This window comes from Dasypus novemcinctus, chromosome 15 (genome assembly GCF_030445035.2).
Source record: "Dasypus novemcinctus isolate mDasNov1 chromosome 15, mDasNov1.1.hap2, whole genome shotgun sequence".
Classification (NCBI taxonomy): Eukaryota; Metazoa; Chordata; class Mammalia; order Cingulata; family Dasypodidae; genus Dasypus; species Dasypus novemcinctus.
In genome coordinates this window covers 100,589,508-100,614,345 of record NC_080687.1, presented here as the reverse complement: position 1 = coordinate 100,614,345, position 24,838 = coordinate 100,589,508, and the positions used below count along the sequence as shown (strand labels likewise).

Sequence of the window (24,838 nt, the reverse complement as noted above, 5' to 3'; positions counted from 1 at the left end):
GTGGGCGGCTCTAACAGTCTCCATCCACAAGAGGAGGGACCCAGGCTGTGCTGCCTCTATAAGACTCCCTTGCTGCATGGGACCGAGGGACAGGGGAAGGGGTCTGGACCGGCTGTTCTGTGATGTAAGTCTCCTGCCTGATTTTGGGTCAGCTTTTGTGGAGTCCTCCAGTCTCCATTGTACTGGAGAGCCAAGCATTGGGATTTGTCCTTTTATTAGTTTATTCTGAGTGGAGACTTTTCCAGGGCATGTCGTACAGCACCATTTCGATGACATCTCTATTTCCCTTTAAGGAGGATAGCTCGGTTGTCCTGTTTGTCCTGGTTTAGGCCAGTTGTCCTGGCGTAATTACTAACATTCGCTCCTGCTCTGGGTGATGATGACACTGTCAGTCCACTGTCAGGGGTAGCTCAGGTCAGGCCTGGCCCCGGCCCCAGGTGCTTGACTCGCCCTGCCCTATTCCTTCAGGGCTCGAGAGCCCAGGACAGCCCTCTCCTGACTGGTGTGTGCACCTGAGTCAGTCTTTGGGAAGCTGACAACCACCCTCAGCTGGAGAAGCACGTCCAATGGGGGATTCGGGGCATCTGTCTGACTCAACAGCGGGAATGCCTCGAATGGGGGCTCCCTCAACTCCACCGAGCAGGCCCAGTATTCCAGAGGCGGTCGTACCAGCGCTGGGGATGGCAGATCAAGGTGGTGCTGGCCACCTCACGCCCTCTGTGGTTAAATCCCGTCCTTTTCTGTTCCCTGAAAGGGACGGGAGAAAGCCCATGCCTGGCAGAAGTGCTCAGTGAAGTGGGCAGGGTGTGTGCTGGCCCCTGGCCACGCCTTCTCGCCCACAGACAGAACCAACTGCTGATGTAAAATGCAGAACAAAAATAAACTTTATTCTAATACTGCATGAAAAGTTTGGGAGTAGGAAATGTTCTTATCCCACCAACCAAAAATTCTTACAGTTTGAACATTTAAAAGATTATGTTCTTCACAATTACATAAATATTTTCATGTCCATATTAAACACAGTGTTTATGTTCCTAAAGTTTTGTAAAAACTGATAGATTCTTTAGACAACAGTCATTAGCCAAGTTAGGAAACAAGAAACATTCCCCGAGTACATCAAAGAATAAACAGAGGACACAACAGGGGTGGGACGGAGGGAAGGGGCCAGAAGGGAAAAGAAGACTGAAAGCAAAACAAAACAAAACAATCCCCAAACCCTGCACTTGGCTTTTAGAGGATAAACTCAGCAAAAACCAAGTTATCTGCAAAAATGGAAAGTAACCATCCAAGTTGAAGGTGAGATGACCTCAAGATCAAATTCAATCAAAGTTGATATAACTAATAAATCACCTGGTGTTTTGTTCTTCTAGGAGCAAAGACCTGTCTCTTGTTTATTCTGTAACAGCAGAACGATTTTTAAGGTGGCACCAAATGTAGAGAAGAGGGCCAAAGACATGGATTCTAATGCCTGTTCTGGCATGTTTACTGGCTGTGTGATCCTAGGCAAGATACTTAGCCTCCCTGAGCCTCAGTTTCCTCAACTGTAAATAGGACAATAATATCTACCTTGCTGGTTTGAGATTAGAGGTAATGTATAAAAAGTGCTTCCACCGCACCTGGCAACAACTCACCCTCAATAAATAACTAAAATTATTTGTGTGTGTGTGTGACAAGGGCTTTACCTTAGAATTTACCCTCAGATTCTCCTAGTCGACTCCCACGTGGCTCTGTCAATGACCAACTGACTCAGGAGTCTGAAAGAGAAGCCTTTCCTCCCCTTGATGTCACACAGCCACGGAGAGACCCTGGCACTTAAAGACAGACCTGCCCTGGGAAGCTGCGGGCACCCCCTCGGGGTGCAGAGGTGCAGGCTGAGGGTGGAAGCGGGGGCTGACCGCCGGCGGCACCGCTGCGTGCCGAGCTGCGCAACGCCAGGGAGCGCTGTCCTGGTGGAGAGCCATGGAAGCCCCTGGAGCCAGAGGTGCCCTGCACCCCTCCCGCCCCCCAGGGGCCTCTCCTCCAGCCCCCTCCAGGCCTCCGGAGACCACCCGAAGGCCGCTGGGGTCCCCGGGGCAGCCACTCGGGCCCCTCCGGCCGACGAGCACCGGCCCTGTTCTCTGGGAGGAGAAGCCAGGGCTCCACAGAGAGCAAATCCTAACTAACAGGAAGAGAAGCACGAACAGCTCCCGGCACGCGTGTGTCAAGGAAAGGACGCACGCGGGACGGGCACGAACCGAGCGCGCGGGAGGAGGCGGCGGCCGGCGGCGAGGTCAGCCCAGCCCTCTCGGGTGCCGAGGACGCCAGCAAAGGGAAGGGGAGGGAAGGAGGACGCTGCGCCAGGAGGAAACGACACTTGCACTTGAGGTAAACCGTGGTCTCGGCCACGCACACAGGGGCCGCGGGGAAGAGCCCGACACCGAGGTTCCTGCGAGCTGTGCGGAGAGGCCGGGCCGGGTCTCGGTCCTGACGAGGGCTCCTCGTCTCGTGAGCGGTCGCCCCGAAGGTGGACAGCACAGGTCCTCTCCTCTTCGGGCCGGAGCGCGGTTTCACACGAAGCCCACGCCGACGTCGCGGCTGGGGCCGGGGTTCTCGTCCCCTGCTCCGGGCTCCGGGGAGGCCAGTCCTACGGGCTGTCGGAGGCTCCTCCCAGAGGAGGCTGCGCGCTGTGGGGAGGACGGGTCAGCGGCGAGGGCGCGGCTCATCCTCTCCCCTGGGCACCCCCCAGCAGGCAGAGCTGGCTCCTCCCCCGGGGGCGCGGCGCTCCCTGCCAGTGCGCCTGCCCCCGCCGGAGTGCTCAGAGGTACTGCTCCTCGTCCCTGGCATTCAGGAGCAGAGACCACTTGTCCCCACCGTCCTCGGCCGGGGTGCTGTGCCGGGACAGCCTGTCCGACGTCAGGGAGGACAGAGACACGTGGCTGCCATGGCTGACCTGGTCCCATGGCGCGGCCCTAGGGGAGTCCCACCGCCGGTCATCCATGCCGATGTGCACGCTGACCTGGGACGCGCTCAGCGGCTTCATGCGGCCCTGGGCCTGGGCCTCGTACCGCTCCAGCTCCGGTTTCTTATAGCTAGAAGACAAGAACCCAAGAGCACTTGAGCCGTTCCAGACACAGGCCTCCCCCACCCACCCCCCAGCCTGATGGAGGCCTCTCATCCAAATCTTTCCATAACAGCCACTGTTAAGACATCATGGGGAAGCGGACTTGGCTCAATGGATAGGGCGTCCACCTACCACATGGGAGGTCCGCGGTTCAAACCCTGGGCCTCCTTGACCCGTGTGGAGCTGGCCCATGCGCAGTGCTGATGCGCACAGGGAGTGCCCTGCCACACAGGGGTGTCCCCAGTGTAGGGGAGCCCCACGCGCAAGGAGTGTGCCCCGTAAGGAGAGTCGCCCAGCGTGAAAGAAAGTGCAGCCTGCCCAGGAGTGGCACCACACACATGGAGAGCCGACACAACAAGATGACGCAACAAAAAGAAACACAGATTCCCGTGCCGCTGACAAGAATACAAGCGGACACAGAAGAATACACAGCAAATGGACACAGAGAGCACAAACTGGGGGGGAAGGGTTGGGAAGGGGAGAGAAATAAATAAAAATAGATCTTTAAAAACAAAAACAAACAAAAAAAGACATCATGGGCTAAACAAAGAAGAAGAAAAAAAAATCGTGGGCTAGATTACAGAGGCTTCTGGTCGACCAGGGCAGTGGAAGAGCGCCAACCCCCAGAGAATCTTTGAACAATGAGCAAAAATGGACAGCCCTCCTCCTCAGACCACTGGCAAACAGCTGAAGGGTTGAGTAACTGGACAAGCACTCATTCAAGAAAATCAAGTTACAAACTGTAAGGAGAACTGCGGCGCCTAACTGGCGGCTCCCCACCCACTCCCTGGCAGTGTGGAGCTGGCCTGCGTCTCAGTGTGGGCCCCTGGCCCCCTCAGGAGCAGGAGAGTGACCGTATGCACACGGGACGGTGCCGATTTGCAGGGGACAGTGGAAGGACAGAGCCAGGACACTCCTCTCTGGCTTGCCTCCCCAGAACCTGCCCGGCACACAGAAGCACCTTCCAGGCAGCGGAATCGGCATGAGACACCAGGAGGCCTGGGACAAAGGATGACGCACATTAGGACACCCAACAGAGCACCCAAGAGGAAGGACCTGTTTCACAGGGGGAGAGGGGCAACAGATCCCTGCAAGCAGGGAAATTCCTAAGGAAAGAGTGCACACCCTCGACAGGACACACACGCAGACACGACCAGAGGACCCTGCACTTCCACCTTGGGCTGGTCTTCCTGACGGGAGGGCTATGCTCTGAAGGCAAGTACCAAGACAGAGCGAAGGAGCAAAGACCATGGAAGGTGTGCCTTTCCTGGGTTTCTGTGTGTGAGCTCCTGGCACTCAAGTTTCTGTCTTATCACTAGTTGGATATGAATTAAGGAACAGACAGCTCAGAAACTAAGTTCCAGAGTTAAGACATTAAAAATATTAAAATGTATAATGTGCAATAAAAGATTACAAGACAAACAAAGGAAAAATGACAGCCCATCCAAAGAAACAAGATAAAATATAAGAATCAAAGAAGACCAGACTTTGGACACTCCAGACAAAAATGTTAAAGAAATAATAACCTTAAATATGATCAGAGAGCTAAAGGAAAATGCAGAAGAACCAAAGGATATCAGGAAAATGACAAATGAACAAAATGAATATCTCAATAAAGAGTTAGAAATTATGAAAATAAACCAAACCAACCCTGGAGTTGAAGACCATAATAATTAGAACTGAAAATTCCCTATAGGGGTTAAAAAGTAGGTGGGAACTGGGAGAAGAAATAAATCAGTGAACACAACGGTAAGCCAATGTATATGATTTGGGAGCAGAAAGAATAAAAGACTGAATAAAAGTGAACAAAGACTAAGAGAACTGTGGTATACCACCAAGCCAACTACTACATGCATGATGGAAGTCCAAGAAGGAGAACAGAGAGAAAAAAAATATTCAAAGAAAGAACAGCAGAATACTCCCCAAATTTAATTAAAAGATATGAATATCCACTTCTAGAAGCCCAACAAATCCCAAGGATAAATTTGAAAAGATTCATGCCCAGACACATTATAACCAATCTGTCAAATGTCAGACACAAAGAGAAGATCCTGAAAGCTGCAAGAGAGAAGCAACATGGCACGTACTAGGAAGCCCCCCAAAAAAGATTAAATGCTGATTTCCCGACAAAAACCACAGAGGCAAGAAGGTGATGGGATGAAATATTTAAAGTGCTGGAAGAAAATATTTGCCAACCAAGAATTTTGTATCTGGTGTAACTCTCTGGACAGATGAACATGTTCCCGGATGAACGGAAGCTGACGGAGTGCATTGCTGCTGGGTCTGCCCGGCATGCAATGCTAACGGGGAGCTTCACAGATGGAAAGGAAGGGACACTAGACAGTAACATGGCACAAAGAAATAAAACTCTCTGGTAAGGGTAACCACATGAGTAATTATAAACACCAGTATTATTGTAATGTGTTTTTGGTTTTGTAACTAAACTTTTTACTTCTTTAAGGATTTAAGATGCAAATGCATAAAAACTAACAGTAGGAGCTGATGTGGCTCAGTAGTTAAGCGCCAGCTTCCCACATAATGAGGTCCCAGGTTCAATTTTGGCCCCGGTTACCTCAAAAAATAATTTAAAAAAAATTCTTTTTAAATTAAAAAGTTGTAATAAATCTATAGTTGTGGACATACAATGTATGAAGATGTAATCTGTGAAAACAACAAAAAGGTAAGGGGACAAAGGGGTTTAGGATTCTGTATGCTATTGAGGTTAAGCTGGTTTAAAATCAAACAAAATTGCAAGATTCAGGATGTTGAAGTTAAACCCCAAGGTAATCACAAAGTAAATATCTGAAAAACATACACAGAAGGAAATGAGTAAGGACTCAAAAAACGGTTCACTACAAAAGATCAAATAAGGAAGTAATGGAAGAATCGAGGGAGGAAAAAAGTATAGGATTTACAAAGACCAAATAGCACAACTGCAGAAAAAAGTTCTACATTATCAGTAGTTCCTTTAAATGTAGATAGATTAAACCCTAGTCAAAAGGCAGAGATTGGCAGGATGGATAAAAAAGCATGACCCAACTCTACGTTTACAAGGACCCAAATTCAAAGACACAAGGAGGTTGAAAGGGAAAGAATGGAAAAAAACTTTTCATGCAAAAGAGAGCTATATTAAAATCATATAAAATCAACTTTAAGTAAAAAATGGTTGCAAGGGACAAAGGGCACTATAACCTAATAAAGGGTTCAATTCAACAAGAAAATAAAAACAATTATAAGTCTATGCACCTAAGGTTAGAGCCTCAAAATAAATGAAACAAATATGATGAATTTGAAAGGAGAAACTGACAGTTCTACATTAAAAGTAGACTTCAATACACCACTTTAAAAGATGGATAGAACTTCTACACGGAGGATCAGTAAGGAAAGAGAAGACTTGGACAGTCCTATAAACCAGCCCAAACAGGACCTGGACAGTATAGGAGCCCAACCACACCTGCTTCATTCTCCAGGACAGGACACATGCTGTGTCACAGCACAAGTCTCAATAACTTTGAAAAGAATGAAACCATAAAAAGTACCATCTCCAATCACAATGGAACGAAGCTAGATATCAAGATCAGGGAGATCTGGAAAACGCAAATATGTGGAAACTAAGCAACACACCAAACAACCAACGGGTCAAAGAGGAAATCACAAGGGAAATTAGGCAAATATCGAGGCAAAAGAAAAGTAAAGCACAATATACTGAAACTTACGGGAAGCAGTAAAAGCAGTGGTAAGAAGGAAATTTATAGCTTTAAATGCTAACAATAAAAAGGAAGATCTCAAATAAGAGACCTAACCTTACAACTGGAGGAGACAGAAAAGAAGAGCAAACCGGTCCCATTACGATTAAGCCCACAGAAACAGCAAGGGCTGTAAGAGAATACCACGGGCAGCCACATGCCAACGAAGTGCATAAACAACTTAGATACACCTGGGGCCAGGGGGCTGCCGGGGGCCTCCCACTTAATTCTACATCTCTCACGTCTCCTCACCGTGCCAGAGCAGAGGCAAGCTCGACAGGGCCTTCTTTCCCGACTGATTCCACCAAGTCCTTTTCCCTCGGCTGTGGTTTCTCATTCATCCATTCATGCACATCACTATTTAGATGACGAGGCATCTAATTACGAGGACAAATTACTAGAAGCAGACAATTTACCTACACTGACTAAAGAAGCAGCAGAAGATCTCAACACACCAATAAAAAGAAGAGATTAGTCAGTAATCAAAAACGTCCTGCACGGTCACGGTGGGTGGAGACTCACACAAAAACTGAAGGAGTATCAGATTCCACCCTGGGGGGCTCTGCCGTACTTTCTAATGGAACACCAGGAATTCCCCGAGTGCAGGGGAAATGACGAGCGAAGGACAGTCCATTGATGGGTCCTTGATACTGATGACTGTGCTTATGAACCTTTACTCTTGAAATGCAAACCTAACCTAGTATTATAGGGTGCCTAAGAGTTGCTTCCTGGGAACCTCTTTGTTGCTGAAATATGGACTTTCTCTAAGCCACACTCAGCATATACATACATTACCCTCCCCCGAGTGTGAGACATGACCCCCGGGAATTACTATCAAGCACCAACTAGCAAAGCAACTGGAAAAAGACCTTGACTGAAGGGGAGAAAAGGTAAAGACAAATGACCTTATATGGCTAAGAGACTTCAAGGTGAGTTGGAAGGTTATTCCAGAGGTTGCACCTATGCCCATCTCAGCAGGAGCTCACTGACTGCCAAAGTAGATACTACTCCAAATAGTGGTGCTCCTGAGGGCTCTGGAGACATCCAGTCAGGGCAGATGGCTCAGGAGTTTGGAGCCCTGCCAGTGGGCCCTACTTTGGAATTTATGCTCCCCAGGGTGACAGAGTTGGACTCAGTTGTGGTTTCCCTACACAATGGTTCTTTTGTTCTTCTATTTGAACCTATAGTTAGTACTAGAGTTGGAAGGTGACATCCAAGAGACTTAAATCTTTGGGCTGTCCATGTGTGAGCTGGGCCTTGTAATCTCAAAGGAGTTGCAAGACCTTCTCTTCAGTTCACTGGTATTACCCAGGACAACTAACAAGAAGGTGATGATGGACAACTAGCATAACATAGTGCCCAATCATTGGCCCTATGGGATCACAGTCCCCTCTCAATTAGAGGTGGAATGGACATTACCAGCCCAGAATCCTCAGGATTGGGGGGTGAACGATGGATTAAAGTAGACTTACTGGTATTGTACTATAGACTTATTGGGATTCTAGCAATGGAAGAAATTATATCCTTGATGTAGAGGCAGTAGCCACTGGAGGTTCTGAGGGAAGGAGAGGGGAAAATGTGTAATGTGAGGACATTTTAGGGACTTGGGAATTGTCCTGAATGACACTGCAACGACAGATCAGGCCATTATATATCTTGCCATAACTTACAGAATTGGGGGGAGAGAGTGTAAACTACAATATAAAATTTAATCCACATTTGGTGGCAATGCTCCAAAATGTGCTCATCAATTGCAATGAATGTACCACATTAATGAAGGATGTTCTTAATGTGAGAAAATGTGGGAGGTGTGGAGAGTGGGGCATATGGGTATACCCTATATTTTTTATGTAACGTTTATGTAACCTAAGTATCTTAAAAAAAAAAAAAATAGGTGTAATATGGTGGCATTTTCGGGACATTGGAATAGTCCTGAATGCTGTTGCAGTGATAAAGGCCATGATAAATCTTGTCATAACTTACAAAAATGTTTGGGAGAGAGTTTAAACTATAATGTAAACTATAATCCATATAGTTGCAATGCTCCAACATGTGTTCATCAATTGTAACAAATGTACCACACTAATGAAGAATGTTGTTAATGTGGGGCAGTGTGGGAGGGGGAAGGAGTGGGGCATATGGGAATCCTCTGTATTTTTTAAGTAACATTTACACAATCTAAGTATCTTTAAAAAAAAAAAGAGGAATTAACTAGGAATAAAAAATATATATATATATTTTTCTTTATTTATTTTTTTAATACTACATTCAAAAATATATATATATATATAGATGGGAAATCCCCCCCAAAAAAACAAGCCCAACAAAGAAAAGTTCAGACCAGATGGCTTCATTGATGAATTTTCCCAAACTTTCAGAGAAGAATGAACCTCAATCCTGCTAAAACTGTTCAAAAAATTGTAGGGAACACTTTCCAATTTATCCTACGAGGCCAGCATCACTCTAATAACAAAACCAGGTAAAGGATCACAAGAAAAGACAATTACAGACCAAAGAGAGTCCCTTAGCAATATAGATGCAAAAATTCTTCACAAGATACTAATAAACTGATTCTAACAGCATAAAAAATGAACAATATGCCATGCTCAGTGGGATTTATCCTAGGAATGATAAGGGTGTTAAACATTCTAATCAATAAAATATACATCACATTAATAAAACAAAGGAAAAGTCGCATGCTTAACTCAATTGACACAGAAAAAGCATTTGACACAGTACATCTTGATGACAACAATCTAACAACAAGAATAGAAGGAAACATCTGATAAAAGGCATATATGAAAAACTCACAGCTAACATCATACTCAGCGGAGAAAGACTGCATGCTTTCCCCTTAAGATCGGGAACAAGACAAGAATGCCCACTGTCACTACCATTATTCAACATTGTACTGGAAGTTCTGGCCAGTGCAATTAGGTGAGGAAAAGAAACAGGCATCTCAATTGGAAAGGAAGTAAAATGTTTCCTATTTACAGACGACATGATCCTATAAATAGAAAATCCTGAAAAATCCACAATGAAGCTATCACAGCTAATAAACAAATTCAGCAAGGGGGGGTGGAGAGGAAACCTGCAGAAATCAGTGGTGTTTCTATATATTAGCAATGAACAATGTGAAAAAGAACTCAAGAAAACAATTTCATGAACAACAGGACTAAAAAGAATCAAATCACTGGGAAAATGGTAACCAAGAATGTAAAAGAGATTACATGGAAAACTACAAAACAATGCTGAAAGAAATTAAAGACCTAAATAAATAGGACATTCCATGTCCATGGATGGGAAGACTAAATTTGTTAAGCTGTCAATTATACCCAAGGGATTTACAGATTCAGTGCAATCCAATCAGAATTCTAACAGCCTACTTTGAAGAAATGAAAAAGCCAAACATCAAATTCATATCGAATGGTAAGGGACCCCAAATAGTCAAACACATTGAAAAAGAAAAAAAGGTGGAAGACTCACACTTCCTGATTTTCAAACTTATTACAAAGCTAAGTAATCAAAACAGCATGGTACTGGCATAAGGACAGACACACAGAACAATGGAACTGAATTGAGATTTCAGAAATAAACTCTCACACCTTTGGCCAACTGACCTCTGAGAGGGGTGGCACGGTCACTCAATGGTGAAAGAATCGTCTCTTCAATGAAGGCAGCTGGAAGAACTGGATATCCAGGCAAAAGAATGAATGCCGACTTCACCTCACACCACACACAAAAATTAACTCAAAATGGATCAATCACCTAAATACAAGAATTAAAGCCATACAGCTGTCTAGAAGAAACATCTTCAAGATCTTGTGGTAGGCAGTGTTTTCTGAGACTATACCAAAAATACAAGCAAAAAAAGAAAAAATAGATAAATAGGGCTTCATCAAAATTTAAAACTTTTGTGCATCAAAGGACATTATCAAGAAACTGAATAGACACCCCCCCCCCAAAATGGGAGAAAATAACTGGTAACCATATAACTGTTAACAGTTGGAAAATAGACTATAAAGAACTCCTACAACTCGACAACAGAAAGACAAACCACTCATGAAATGGGGAAAGGACTTGAATAGATATTTCTCCAAAGAAGATACACGAACAGCCAAAAAGTACATGAAAAGATGCTCGGCATCACTCCCCATTAGGGAAATGCAAATCAATCAAAACCAGAACGAGATACCATTTCAAAACCATTAGAATGGCTATTTTAAAAAATGGAAAGTAAGTTTTGGAGAGAATGTGGAGAAATAGGAACCCTTGGTTCACTGTTGTTGGGAATATAACAAACTTTGGAAAATAGTTTGGTAGTTCCTTAGAAAATTAAGAATAGAATTCCCATATGACTTAGCAATCTCACTTCTAGGTATATACTCAGAAGAATTAAAAGTAGGGACTCAGACGAATATTTGCATATGAATGTTCATAGCAGCATTATTCACAATTTGCAAAAGATAGAAGTGACCCAAGTGTCCATCAACAGAAAAATGGATAAACAACATGTAGCGTATACATACCATGCAATATTGTTCAGCCACAAAAAGGAATGAAATTCAGATACAGGCTACAACATGGAGGAGCCTCAAAGACACTATGTGAAGTGAAATAAGTCAGACACAAAAAAGAAAATACTGCATGATCTCCCTGATATAAAATAAGAAGAACAAGCAAATGCATAGAGTCGTAAACTAGAAAGATTAGTAGGGGTCTGGGTGAAAGCAGGGAATGGGCAATTGATGTTTAATTTAGTACAGAGTTTCTGTTTGAGGTGACGGGGAAGCTTGGGTAATGGATGTGACAGCAGCACAAAACTGTAATGCATGTGACCACTAATTGTATACTTGAAAGTGGCTAAAATGATTAATTTTAGGTCATACATATGTTACTTAAAAAAGAAGTAATGCCAAAGCTTTTTCCTTTTTTTTTTTAAAGCCCATAGAATTGTACACCAAAGAGTGAACCCCATTGTAAACTATTGGCTATCATTAGTAATATAATTATAGTCATTTTTTCATCAATTGTAACAAAAATACTGCATTAATGCAAAACGTTAATAGTAGGAAAAACCACTGTGGGGGGGGTGCATATATGGGAACTCTGTACTTTCTGTGTGATTTTTCTGTAAACATACAACAGCTTTAATAAAAATAAACAAACAAAACCTCTTGGACTGTAAAGAAAAGGATAATAAATGTCTATGGTTCAAGTTAAGTTTACCCAGTTTAGAAAATCCCTACCCAACGCCTTGCACATAAATGTCTTTTTTTTTTTTTAGGAGGTACCAGGGATTGATCCCAGGACTCTGTACATGGGAAGCAGGTGCTCAACCACTTGAGCTACATCCACTCCCCCTGTCATTATTTTTCAGTTAAATTATAACACATGTATAAATACATGCAATCAAAGAAAAACGGCAGCACACAGGAGACCTGTGTGCATCTGACATTTACACCGACAGCCCTGGAGCAGACTGACCAGGTCAGCCCAGCACCGGACGTGGCAACTATTTGCTCAGTGCGTCTAAACGCTGCATAACACACTGGGCCCCCGGCGTCACTTTGCTCCAGGGGAATGAACCGTGAACGCCAGCGGAGAACAGCTGTTCGCACCCGGGATCTGGGTGCTGGTGAGCCCAAATCTGCCTGGGGAGTGTCAGGTGGAGGCTGCCCGCCCACACACCCGCGCTGGGGCTCACCACTTGAGCTGCAGGGACGAGAGCACCACGGACACGGAGGACGCCGCCATGGCCGCAGAGCCCATCCACGGCTGCAGCACGACGCCCACGGGCATGAAGACGCCTGCGGGAGAGGACACCGCTTGTGCCGCGCCCTCGGGGAGGCTCCCAGGTCAGCCCGCGCCACCCTCGCCCGTGTGCCCGCCGCTCCTCCAGCAGGTCGGGGCGTGTGCCCCCAGCCGCGGGGCTACCAGGAGCAGCTGTGGGCACAGCAGACCCCAGTGGGCCCCGGCTCCTCAGGCTTCCCACGTCTCTGGGCTTCCTGCAGCTGTCCCCAGTGGCACCACCCATTTCAGAAGAACTGCCAGGAGGCACAGAGTCACCAGGGCTCTGAGGGCAGGGGCAGGTGGGAGCGGGGAAGACTGGGGGTTCAGCGGCCCCAGGCACTGGGGGGGGGGTTCAGCGGCCCCAGGCACTGGGGGGGGGGTTCAGCGGCCCCAGGCACTGGGTGGGGGGTTCAGCGGCCCCAGGCACTGGGGGGGTTCAGCAGTCCCAGGAACTGGGGGGCGGGGTTCAGTAGTCCCAGGCACTGGGGGGGGGTTCAGCGGCCCCAGGCACTGGGGGGGGATCAGCGGTCCCACCACTGGGGGGGGAGTTCAGCAGCCCCAGGCACTGGGGGAGGGTTTAGTGGTCCCAGGCACTGGGGGGGGGGGTTCAGTAGTCCCAGGCACTGGGGGGGGGATTCAGCGGCCCCCAGGCACTGGGGGGGTTCAGCAGTCCCAGGCACTGGGGGGTGGGGTTCAGCGGTCCCAGGCACTGGGGGGGAGGGATTCAGCGGCCCCAGGCACCGGCGGGGGGGGGGCGGGATCAGAGGTCCCAGGCACTGGGGGGGGGATCAATGGCCCCAGGCACTGGGGCGGGGGAGGGGTTCAGCGGTCCCAGGCACTGGGGGGGGGGGAGGGGTTCAGCGGCCCCAGGCACTGGGGGGGGATCAGCGGTCCCACCACTGGGGGGGGGAGTTCAGCAGCCCCAGGCACTGGGGGAGGGTTTAGTGGTCCCAGGCACTGGGGGGGGGGTTCAGTAGTCCCAGGCACTGGGGGGGAGGGATTCAGCGGCCCCAGGCACCGGCGGGGGGGGGGCGGGATCAGAGGTCCCAGGCACTGGGGGGGGATCAATGGCCCCAGGCACTGGGCGGGGGAGGGGTTCAGCGGTCCCAGGCACTGGGGGGGGGGGAGGGTTTAGCGGTCCCAGGCACTGGGGGGGGGGGGGTTCAGTAGTCCCAGGCACTGGGGGGGGCGGTTCAGAAGCCCCACGCCGTGGGGACTGTGGGAGAAGTTGGACAAAACCCTGCTGACGTCTCGCTTCGGTACTGACGGATGCTCTTACCTCCAGGGCTTTGTCAGACCTTGTTTCAAGAGAAACAAGAGCGCGGAGCTCGTGCAGCTAAGTCACTGGGAGAGGCACCAGTGCAGATAGAACTGCACTCCTGGTAGGGCCCGGGGCAGGGGTCACCCTGCCCGCCAGGGCCCAGGAGCCTGGGACGCTCGCCCAGCCCTGCTCCGTGGATCCCTGGGGCACAAGTGGGAGGGCGAGGGGGAAAGTCCATGCTAAAAACTTCAGGTCGCCTCAGCCCACATGCAGGCTCCTCCTTACAGAGTCTGGAACTTTTCCCTGTCTGGCTCCACAAGATTCAAAGGGAGGTGGGGACAAGCTTTAAAACAGAAAAAAACAAGCAGTCTGGGGAGATTAATGTTAGGTGGAGGAGAGCTGGAGGGTAATCTAACAATAATTTTGGAAGTAGATGAGGACGGTGGTTAATCATTAAATACAGGAATGTTCTACTATAAGGTGTTAAGAAAGTGGTGATACATGGGAAAAGATAGCTAATGTAATTTATAGGCAATAGTTAACAACAATGCTGTAACGTGTCTGTAGCAAAAGCAAAGTTAGTACTAATGTAATGCTAAAAGGTCAAAAGAAAGAGTATGGGGGTTTGGTTTTGGGAGATATGAATATGATTACGCATTTTTTTCTCCTTTTTTCATTAATAAGACCCTAGCTATGTCACTTAACTCATCTATGTTCACCTGTGTATCTTTCTGAACCCTAGAGGAACAACTAAGTGAACAGTTAGAATTAGAACTTCTAGGAGTAATGCTTCCATAACTTGTTGAGCTGCCTTTTCTGTTATTTTTATCATTTTGAATTTGAAATAAAGCTATTTATTTAAAAAGCAGGAAAAATTCATCTCTCTCCATGATTACCTCTGAGTTAGAGTAAAACTGAGCAGGATAAGCTTTCTGAAACACCGATGTTTCAGAACACGTGCCTAGCTTGGAGCAGAGCCCCGGTGCCTGCTGATCACGGCTGCCTTTCAGAGGACAAGTCTTCATCAGTGGGTCAGAAAATCTGGCCACCCGTGAATAAAGGGTCACGCATCTTGGCCAGCTCTTCAGGGAAGTGGAAAGATGTGTGAGTGGGTGAGTGGGTGGGTGGGGGATCGGAGGGGGCCAGCAGGAGGTGCAGGGAAGGACGGCAAGGTGAGGCCAGGGGTTTTGATTTCTACTCCCAGGGAAAACCCAATCCTCCCCACAACAAAGCCGCTAAGGGCTGGTGGATGTTACGAGAGATTTTGCATGAGTCCCCGTCACTGTAAACTTCTCTGCTCTGGACTTGCACTCTCCTCCAGCAGGTCCTCCTTTGCCTTCTGTGACATACTACTATACAGCAGAGGACGTGACGAATCCAACGCGTTCTGAAAAGCGTCCAGCCGGCCAGCGGAGTGGGCCGCCCGGCGGGCTCCCCGGGACCCTTCCCAGCCAGCAGTGGGGCGAGCCGGGCCTACCTGCTGCGATGGGGATCCCGAGCAGGTTGTAAATCAGCGCCAGGACCAGGTTGATGCGTATTCTCCGCACGGTCCTCTTGGAGAGGTGGATGCTGGCCACCACGTCCAGCAAGTCGTTCTGCGGAGGGCGCGGGGCCGTGAGGAAGGGCCCGTTGCCGCCCTCGCCGCGCAGCGCCCGGGCCGCGGGCGGGGGCGGCCGCACTCACCCGGATGAGAACCACGTCGGCCGCCTCGATGGCCACGTCTGTGCCCGTCCCGATGGCGATGCCCACGTCCGCTTGGACCAGGGCGGGAGAGTCGTTGACCCCGTCGCCCACCATGGCGACCCTCTGCCCCTTGTCCTGGAGCTCCTGCACCTTGGCCACCTTGTGCGAGGGCAGCACCTCCGCGAAGACCTTGCTGATGCCGACCTGAGGGCGGGGAGAGCGGGAGTCGGAGAACGAAGACGGAGGCACCGGTGTGCGCAGGGCAGGGGCGCGGCGGCAGGGGAACCCGACTCCCCCCGGACCCGCAGACGCGGGCCCCAGGCCAAAATCACCCCCGACTTCCTCCCAGGGCGCTGCACCCTTTCCTGCCTGCTTCTCTCCATCTGCGGTCCAAGCTGCCTCTCCCAAGTGCCACCTGGCCACGTGTAAAACCCTTGGACGGACCCCGCTGCCATGGGGTGGTAGCTAAGCCCTCGCTCTGCCTCCTGAGGTCCCTCTCGACCTGGGGTCTGCCCGGCTGCAGCCCCACGGCCCCGGCTGGCCCACACGAGCCGTGCACCCGCTCAGACGCCCGCGACTGCGCCAGCTCATCCCGCCACTTGACACCTCAGCCACCACGCTGCCCGTCCTGGGCATGGCCCTCTGCCCCTTCCCCAGCTCTCCCTCCTCTTCTCCTGCCAGCTCCTGCTTCACGGCCTCTCCCCAGGAAGCCTTCCCTGACCCCTGCCAGGCCGGGGGGTGGGCCCCCAGCTCCTTTGGGCCCCCGGTTCTCACTCAGTCCAGCACTGAGCAGGCGGGTCATCGGGGTCACCGGTCCCCCTCCCCCTGGACCAGGGCGCCTCGAGGGCAGGGCACCCTGTCCCCTCTGTGTCCCCAGGGCTGGCAGAGCGCTGTCTGCCACGGGGCTGGGGCTTCGTGAGTTCCTGTTGAGCAAGTGGATGAGCTCCCCGTTTTTAACAGGGAGCAGGGGGTGCTATGCAAGCCCATTGACTAACAAGAAAGGCAGCAGTACGGCGTCTCGGGGTGACGGCCGAGTGCGCTGAAGGAGCACGAGGAGAGAAAAGCCCTCGGCGAGGGGCAGGGGCCAGGAGCAAGGCGGGGCTGGGGGCACGGGCCCGCCGGGGCCCCGCGAGGGGTGCGGCGCCCCACCTGGGTGGCGATGGCTCTGGCGGTCCTCCAGTTGTCCCCCGTGATGAGGACCACGTCCACGCCCATGTGCGTCAGCGTGTGCACGGCCAGGGCCGCCTCCGGCTTCACCGTGTCCGCGATGGCCACCATCCCGCAGAGGGCACCTCGAGAGAACGCCGCCCCGCGTGAGCAGCCACACTCCGCCGCCGGCGCCCACGCCATCCTTCCCCACGCGGGGAAACGTCCGCGACGGGACGTCAGATGTAAAAAACCAAACACCAAAGTATGGAACATGATACGGTTTTGTTTCTTCTACATCAAATACATTTATGGATGCAGGCTACAGTCTGGAAGGAATACCAAACCGCTGACGCCGGCTCCCTGAGGGCTGGGATTCTGGGCAATTTCATTTCCTTCTCTGGATCTTTCAAAATTTCTGCCAGGAACATATATTACTTTGCAGAGTACCTGGCTCATAATAAGAACTCAATACATGTTAGCTCTCTCTCTATATATAAGAAATAAAGACAAATATTACTCAATAAGTGATGGATGTCCCAACAACTAGAAAATCCATCCTTCCTGGCTCTTCCTACAGACATTTCTGTAGAATTGCTTTTCCAGTGGATCTTTAGATACTGAAACAGAAAGGCTCTTCAGGACTGAGGTGTAATAAAGTGAGGGTGAGTGAGATCTAGGAGAGTGTGGACCCTTGAATTACATGCTTCCTGGACAGCCAGACAAGAAGGCAGTGGGTTTCCAAGGACACGAGAGGAGGCATGGTGGGGGAGCAGGGAAAACAAAAGAGAGCATGGGCAACGCAGACTTCTTTGGCTGCAGCATTCAAAACAGCTCCACAAATGATCATTTCTTATCTGTTACAGTTTTACTTGTACCTGCAGAAAACAGCATTAAGAAAGAAAAAGAGGCTAATCTAGCTGAGATGTGAAGCCCAAGATATGACCTGTGTAGAGAAGCTCTGTGTAAAACCCAATTTTTGAAACCAACATTTATGAGTTGCAGGGGACGTCCTATTTAAGGCATCTTCCAGCTAAACCGTGTGGGAAGGGGGCTTCCAGTTTTGCCTGGAGGATTTTAACACACTCTTTTCTTAGAGGAGCCACATCTATCAGGGCAGGCTGGCAGGGACCAACGAGGGGATGGCTTTGGGCTGCCATAAGGATGGCGGCCAACGACAGTGGAGGAGGGGTTTATAACTCCAAGGTGAGGCCAAGATGCCGAGCAGAGCTCTCGGGGTAAAGATGTGATGGTGCACAAGGGACCCGGGACTGAGGAAAACAGAACAAAAAAGAGCAGAGAGGGAGGTTTATGAACAAACAAACAACAAAACAGGGCCTGACATCTCCCAGAAAGCGCCTTCTCGAGAGGGCAGGAGCAAGGATGGGCAGCTACCGTCGATGGCCACCAAGATGGCGGTCTGCCCCTTCATTTCGTGGTCAGTCATGGCGTCGCTGATGTCGCTGGAGATGGCCAGCCCGTTGCGTCTCATCCACTCGCGGTTCCCAATCAGCACGGAGAACGTCTGGGTGGCTGCATCTGTTCAAAAGTCATTGTGCTTATTCCCAGAGTCCAGTTTCACTGTGAGCAAATGAAAAGCCAGGGCACCCTTTTACCAGCAAAACAGCCTTTGAGTACTGCCGGAAATCATCACCTAGTAAGTGCCTCTCACAGCACCAGAGGGCACTGGGCGTAGCTCAAGTGGTTAAGCAAAAAAAAAGTACACTTAGCAGGGAGACCAGAGGGATGTGAATGAAAACAGGGAGCGGAAGGTGCTTGCTCTGTGTGTGAGAATGTCACAGGCACGTCATGCTCCTGTGGTGTCTGTATCTGCTGACTCTTCTTTTTACAGAGTCTAGAAACAGGCATCTGCCTCGCACTGAAAGCTGGTGCTTCATCGCCGCTCACAGCAGATGACCCACGGTGTCCTGGTCTCCTCTCATGACATGTTTGAAAGTGAAAACTCCTGAAAGGCCAGGTGAGCCTTCACCTGCCACCTGCCAGAACCGTGCGCCTCTCGTGGGGCCCCGCCTCAGGGACCAGCCCAAGCGCTGCAGAAAGGTCAGCCTGGGGTTCCGGGCTGCAGTGACGTTACCACGTTGTTGATGGCTTTTAAAATTACTATCTAAACCAAGACTCAACGACCAATAGATTTAAGAGAAAACACTAGATGTCTGCAGAATGCCTGTCTCTATTTTGCAGCTTACAAGAAGCAAGATTAATTCGAGAGCAGAAAGAGGAGAATCAAGATTATGGATAAGCAGGACCCTGTGAATTTAAGCACCCTCTTTTTCCCCACCACTGGTATCCAAATGTAGACGCACCCAAGGCCACGAGGGGAGCTGCCGGCTCGGCCCGCGGCTTGGCTCGCTCCACCTCACCCAGCGGGCCCCTCCACCAGCCCCTCTGGCGGCAGGGACGAAGGTCATCAGTACCTTTCTCAGCGGGCACACCACCAGCCCCGTGCAGGGGGCTGGCCCGTTCGCTGGGGGCCAGGATGTCGTCCACGTGGCTGACTTTACAGCCGATTCCACAGCCGGGGACTGCTTGAAAGTCCGTGCAGTAGCCCAAGGTTTCTGTCCCAAGTTCCTGCAAAAGAGGGGAGAGGGTGAGGAGGCTGGAAAACAGCAGGGGCTGGACAGCGACGTGGGTGCGAAGGCAGGTAAGAGATAGGACGAACGGGGAATGCCGAGAAAGAAGGGAAGGGAAGCAGCGCTGCAAGGAAAGGCTGCGAGGGCCACTCTGACTCGACAACCCCTTCTTCCTCCTCTGTGCTAGAGAGTTTCCCGACGGAACGGCCGAATTTCTCTCCCTGGGCGGCTGGCCCGTGGTAACCGGACAGGGGATACCCTGGAGAGGACAGAGGCCACTCAGCACCCAGGTCCTCAGACTGAGGAGGGGAAAGGTAATACCTGCTTGTATCTCATGGAAATCCATGGAAAATTTCACGGAAGTGATGGAATAAATGGTGACAGAGCTATCTGGAGGGCATCAAGAGTTAACGCTCAGGGACAGAGTGGGCGAATCCTCGCGACTGTGGAACGAGCAAACACAAGAGGGGGGCGCAACTATGGACTAAGGGAGACTTATTATCACTCTAGCAATGGAAGAGCTTATCATAATATTCATATAAAGACAGTGATCACCAGGGTTCTGAGGGGAGGGACGGGGAAGAAGAGCGGGAACATGGGAGCGTTTTGGGGAACACTGGAACTGTCCTGCCTGACATTGCAATGACAGACACAGACCATTGAACATTTTGTTAAAACCTATAAAATTGTGTGGCACAAAGTGTAAACCATAATGTCAACTATCAACCATGGTTAGTAACAATGCTTCAATATGTGTTCATCGATTGAAAGAAATGTACCACACTAATGGAAGATGCTGTTGAAGTGGGCAGGTGTGGGAGGCAGAGGAGGCGGGACACATGGGAATCCCCTGTATTTGCGATGTAACATTTACGTAATCTAAAACTTCTTTAAAATAAAGTAAAATTTAAAATTAAATTAAATCAAAATAAAATAAGAGTTAATTGCTCATTTATCAGGCCTTGGGGAAGAGTGAATGACATGGCAGGACAAAGAAGTGAGCTGCTGTTATCTGGGTTAGCAAAACAGCAAAGGATAGGATGACGGAACACGAGGGTAATTAGAAACATCAGAAAGGTCCCACGGGAACTATAGCTGGAACGAACCCTACCAGGAGGGCCGGCAACGCTCAGTGAGACCTCTGGGAGATCTCCTGCCCAGGACGCGTCACTCCTTTTCAGAGGCGCTCGTAACCTCTCCACAGCCACTGATCATAGTATTTGCTTAGCTGCGCAAAAAACATCAGAGCAATACGTGGGCACAGCCTGCGGCCCTTATCTTCAGAGGGAAAACAGAAAACGAAATGGGACCTTGCTGGGAGAGATCAAAGGAGCACGTGCTTCTCCCTTCCCTGCACAGGAAACCAGCTGGCGTCTGGCTGACCCCATGGGTTCCCCCCCCATCCTCTTGGGGGTCCCCAGTTGAATGGACCCCCGACTGTGTGGGCTCCCGGGCCTCTTGGGGGTCCCCTGCGAAATGGACGCCCCTGATTGTGTGGGTTCCCCATCCTCTCGGGGGTCCCCTGCTGAATGGACCCCCTGACTCCATGGGTTCCCGGGCCTCTTGGGGGTCCCCCGCTGAATGGACCCCCGACTGTGTGGGCTCCCAGTCCTCTCGGGGGTCCCCCGCTGAATGGACCCCCAACCCTGTGGGCTCCCCGTCCTCTCGGGGGTCCCCCGCTGAATGCGCCCCCACCGCACTCCAGTCCTCCCACCTGGTTTCTTCCCGCTGCACGCCACTTGCGCAGGGCTGAAGACGCCGGGGAGGGGGCAGGAGTTCGCCTCTTCCCGCTCTGCAGCCCTGAGCTCGGCCGCGGGCACCAGTGCTCAAGAACCGGCCGTCAGTGCTCAGTAAAGCTCTGACCTCGCCTCCCTCCGGGGTAACCTGGACATGGGACAGGGACTGCCGCGCTCCCCACGCAGGCCGTGTCCTCCCCGAGGGGACTGGCTGTGCAGCCCGGCGGCCAGGAGGAAAGGACGAGGTGGGGCGGGGGGCCGGGCACCGAGCAGTGCCGCGCATGTACCTCTCGGCAGTACTTGGTGACCGCCACGCCAAGGGGGTGCTCGCTGCTGGCCTCGGCAGTCCCCACCACGGCGAGGACCTTCCTGAGGGGGCAGCGCCGCCGCGTCCGCGAGCAGCAGGAACCGCATGACTTTGGGGACCCCCGTGGGTAATGGTGCCAGTTTTGTCAAACATCACCGTCTTTATCTGCCAAAAACAACACCTGGGTGACCACAAACGCGGGTGGAGGGGACGCTCAGACCACGTCCTGGAAGCACGGCGCCAACCACCTTACGCCATCACGGCTCGGTGGGGGATCCAGTGCTCAGCGACCCCCTCCGCCAAGGAGCTGCCTCCCCACCCGCCCGTCGGACACCGCGCGTGGCCTGCAGGGACGGCACAGCAGGGCTGCCCGCGGCCGGCTGCGCCCGGCCAGAAGAGACGGGTCAGCCTTCCTCCTCGGGCTGGGTCGGGACCGGGCACTGAGGGTCCCCGGGTCAGCCCCACGCCATCTGCTGTCACTTGCCTGCGGACGTGCAGAAGCTCACACCCCAAGTTCAGGAGAGACTGTCCTTCAGCCATCAGACCTAGCTGCCCGGGGCCGGCGAGACCCTCCCAGTGGGTCACCCGACCGCAGCCCTGTGCCAGCTCCCGCACGCCTCCACGCCGGAGGCCAGCCCTGCCCGGCACGCGGCTCTGCAGGCCCGGCCTTGACCCGGAACACAGCACTGCCCCAAACCGGATCAGACTGACCCACAAAGCGCGGCTCGCTTACCTAACAAACCAGCCCCACGCTTTGTTTCTGCCACTGAGCGGTGGCCCCTTTCCTCAACGCTCCTAACACACCTGCTCTGGTAATTCCTAACTCTTTCAGTAATTCTTAACTCCTCCCATCCCTTCTACACTCTGCCGCCAGGGACCCTCCCCGGATGTGGTCTAGCCACACCCCGCAGGTGCTGTGTCCCCGCCACGGCTCCCTGCTGGTCTCTTCTGGACCCGCCATCGGCCCCCGCCCCCTCCTCCCCCGCCTCGTCTCCCGACGTCTCTTTCCAGGCCTTTCCTTCATTTCTGCACATATCATTTCTGCAGGTAAACTGCTGAGTGCTGGGGATACAGCGGCAAGGGACGGCTCGGTCCCTGACCCTCGGAGTGGAGGACACAGCAGGACAGCCTCCCACGCGTGGCGCCCTTTCTGGAACCCTCTCCCCGTCCTCTGGCTAGCTCTCGCTCACGCATGATGCCCCTTAGCCTTGACTCCTCCCTGACCACCTGGCTCCCCACCCAGCCCACTGCGCCCCTCACAGCACCTGGCACTTGCTTGTAAGCTTGCACCTGCAGTTCCCTATTTAGCCTCCGTCTTTCCCAGCAGACTGGAGGCTCCTTGTAGCAGGGCCACGGCGGGAGACCCCACGCAGCAAATGCTCAGCCCACACTGGACCACCAAGGGAAAGCTGCTGGCTGGAGGGAGACCCTTACGGACACCCCACCCGCCGTCAGCGCCGCAGAGCAGGGGCTTTCCTCCTGGGGGCGGCTCCCGGGGTGGGTGCTAGCCGCACCCTTCTACAGGCCTTTCGGCAGTTTACCTAACCTCTTCCTGCCAGTCTCCTCTTTAAGGGGAATAGTAAGCACCTATCTCAGAGGGTGGTCGCTGCGATTAAATCACTATTTATAAGGCACGTAAGTGACCCACGGCCAGCCGCTGCCACGGCCACTCCTCGTTCCCGGTCGCCCCGCTTCCAGTCCTACTTAATTCACGGTGCCACCCTCACGTGTCCTCGTAAGGGACGCTGCTAAACACGCTATTTCAGGAGGACGCTCTGACACGAAGGCAGCCTGTGCACGGCGCCGCGGGAGCGCCGTGGAGCGCCCGGGGGCTCACCTTGTGCGCCATCTCCAGCGGCTTGCCCCCGCTTGATGAGGATGCCGTGCTGGGCGGCCACGCCCGTGCCCACCATGACGGCCGTGGGCGTGGCCAGGCCCAGCGAGCAGGGGCAGGCGATGCACAGCACGGTGATGGACGTCTGGAAGGCGAACCGCAGGACCACCTCCGCCCGGGAGATGTGCTTGCTGGGGGTCTGCGGAGGCGGGCGACACAGAGGCAGGGTGACGCGTGCGGCACGCCAGCATCGCGGGCGCCCAAGCACGTTTCGGGGGGGGCAGGAGGGCCCCGGCGGTGGGACACGCTGGGACTTAGGGGCCCTGACCGCGGCCTTCTCTGCTTTGGTCGCGGCACTTAAGGGCCGCTCACCAGAACTTTCCACCCGGACCACCCTACAGGCTGCCCCCTGAGCGGGTCGTCGCGGGAGCAGGGGTCCACGCAGAAGTCCTCCGTGGGAAAGAGCGCGGGCTGTAGAGCGAGCCCCCGCGGGCCCCGCCGGCTGGGACACGACCTCAGCCTCGTGTGTCGCGGCTCCATCTACGAGGTGGAGACGATCCCCACCGCACAGGCTGCTGGGGGGAGTCAAGGCGAGCACAGGTGCACCGCCACCGCCCGACAACGCCGGGACCTCGCCACCACTTTCACCATCATTATGAACTCTAAAACGATGGGTCTCCAGGGCGAGAATCATCCAGGTGGGAAAGGACACCAGGGAGTTTGTCACCGCAGGTTGTTCTGGCCCAACAGAACTGGGACCAGCCGGCCGGGGCGGCTCCCTAAGTGTGGTGTGGTGAGCGCCGTGGGCCAGGACGCTGTCTGGAACAACGACGCAGATCAACTCGCAGGGCGCGGGCGGGCGGAAGGAGGGCTGCCCGAGAGAGGTGCGCGGCGGCCGGCCGCGGCGTGCTCAGGGCCGGCGCACGGCTCCATCTGCGCACACCTCTCCGGGAAGGCCGGGCGGTCGCCGGAAGGGAGAACGGGCTACTGCCAGGGATGGGATCTGGAGGCACCTCTTTCCCTCTCTGTATTTTTCACTACTGTTTTATTTGTAAACCCCAAACAGACAAAGCGGGGGTCTCCTCTCCAGGTACCTGGGGGCACATACTGGTCCTACTATGCGCACTCTGAGACCTTGACTTACGGGGCTAACTGCACAATGCCTTGGTGTCCGTGGGGTGTGAGCAAGAGCTGCAGTCACTGAATCACGGGGGAAGAAACCTGTTTTCTAAATCAAGGATAAGGCCCACGATCCCCTAGCTGCTGCCCATATGTTAGCCTTTGATTTTGAAAGGTAGCATTTTAAAATAAGGGATATTATTAGAGTCATACATTTTTCAAAGAAACAACTGTGTTTAGAGAAATACATGTAATTAAGAGCTAAGGTGGTTTTTAAGACTAAAACCCGTTCTTGTCAAAATACCATGAGACCCAGCATTCCTATGGGACGGGGTGGCTTCCGAAGCTAACAAGAACCCTGCCCCTGTGCACAACTTTTCTATAGCAGAGTGGCAGCAGTAGCTTAAAGGAACATGCAGTGCCTCAGCTGCCAGCGCCCTCCCTGCCATCGCAGATGAAAACAGAAGCAGCGGAGTGAGATGGAAAGGCCAGGACAGCAGAAAGCTGACTATTCCCACCTGC

At 52.1% G+C, this 24,838-nt stretch overlaps 1 protein-coding gene across 1 annotated transcript in view; it reads right to left on the bottom strand.

The window, feature by feature from the left end:
* Window positions 1-861: 861 nt before the first annotated feature.
* The window catches only part of ATP7B (ATPase copper transporting beta), a 41,450-nt gene continuing 17,473 nt past the window's right edge, over window positions 862-24,838 (bottom strand). The window contains 12 exon segments of the mRNA XM_058276860.2: window positions 862-3,068; window positions 12,554-12,656; window positions 15,378-15,495; window positions 15,584-15,787; window positions 16,733-16,875; window positions 18,125-18,268; window positions 19,165-19,318; window positions 21,344-21,433; window positions 21,435-21,485; window positions 21,487-21,528; window positions 23,201-23,230; window positions 23,232-23,396. Of these exon segments, the coding sequence (XP_058132843.2) occupies window positions 2,795-3,068; window positions 12,554-12,656; window positions 15,378-15,495; window positions 15,584-15,787; window positions 16,733-16,875; window positions 18,125-18,268; window positions 19,165-19,318; window positions 21,344-21,433; window positions 21,435-21,485; window positions 21,487-21,528; window positions 23,201-23,230; window positions 23,232-23,396 (1,518 nt within the window). The 3' untranslated portion in view covers window positions 862-2,794.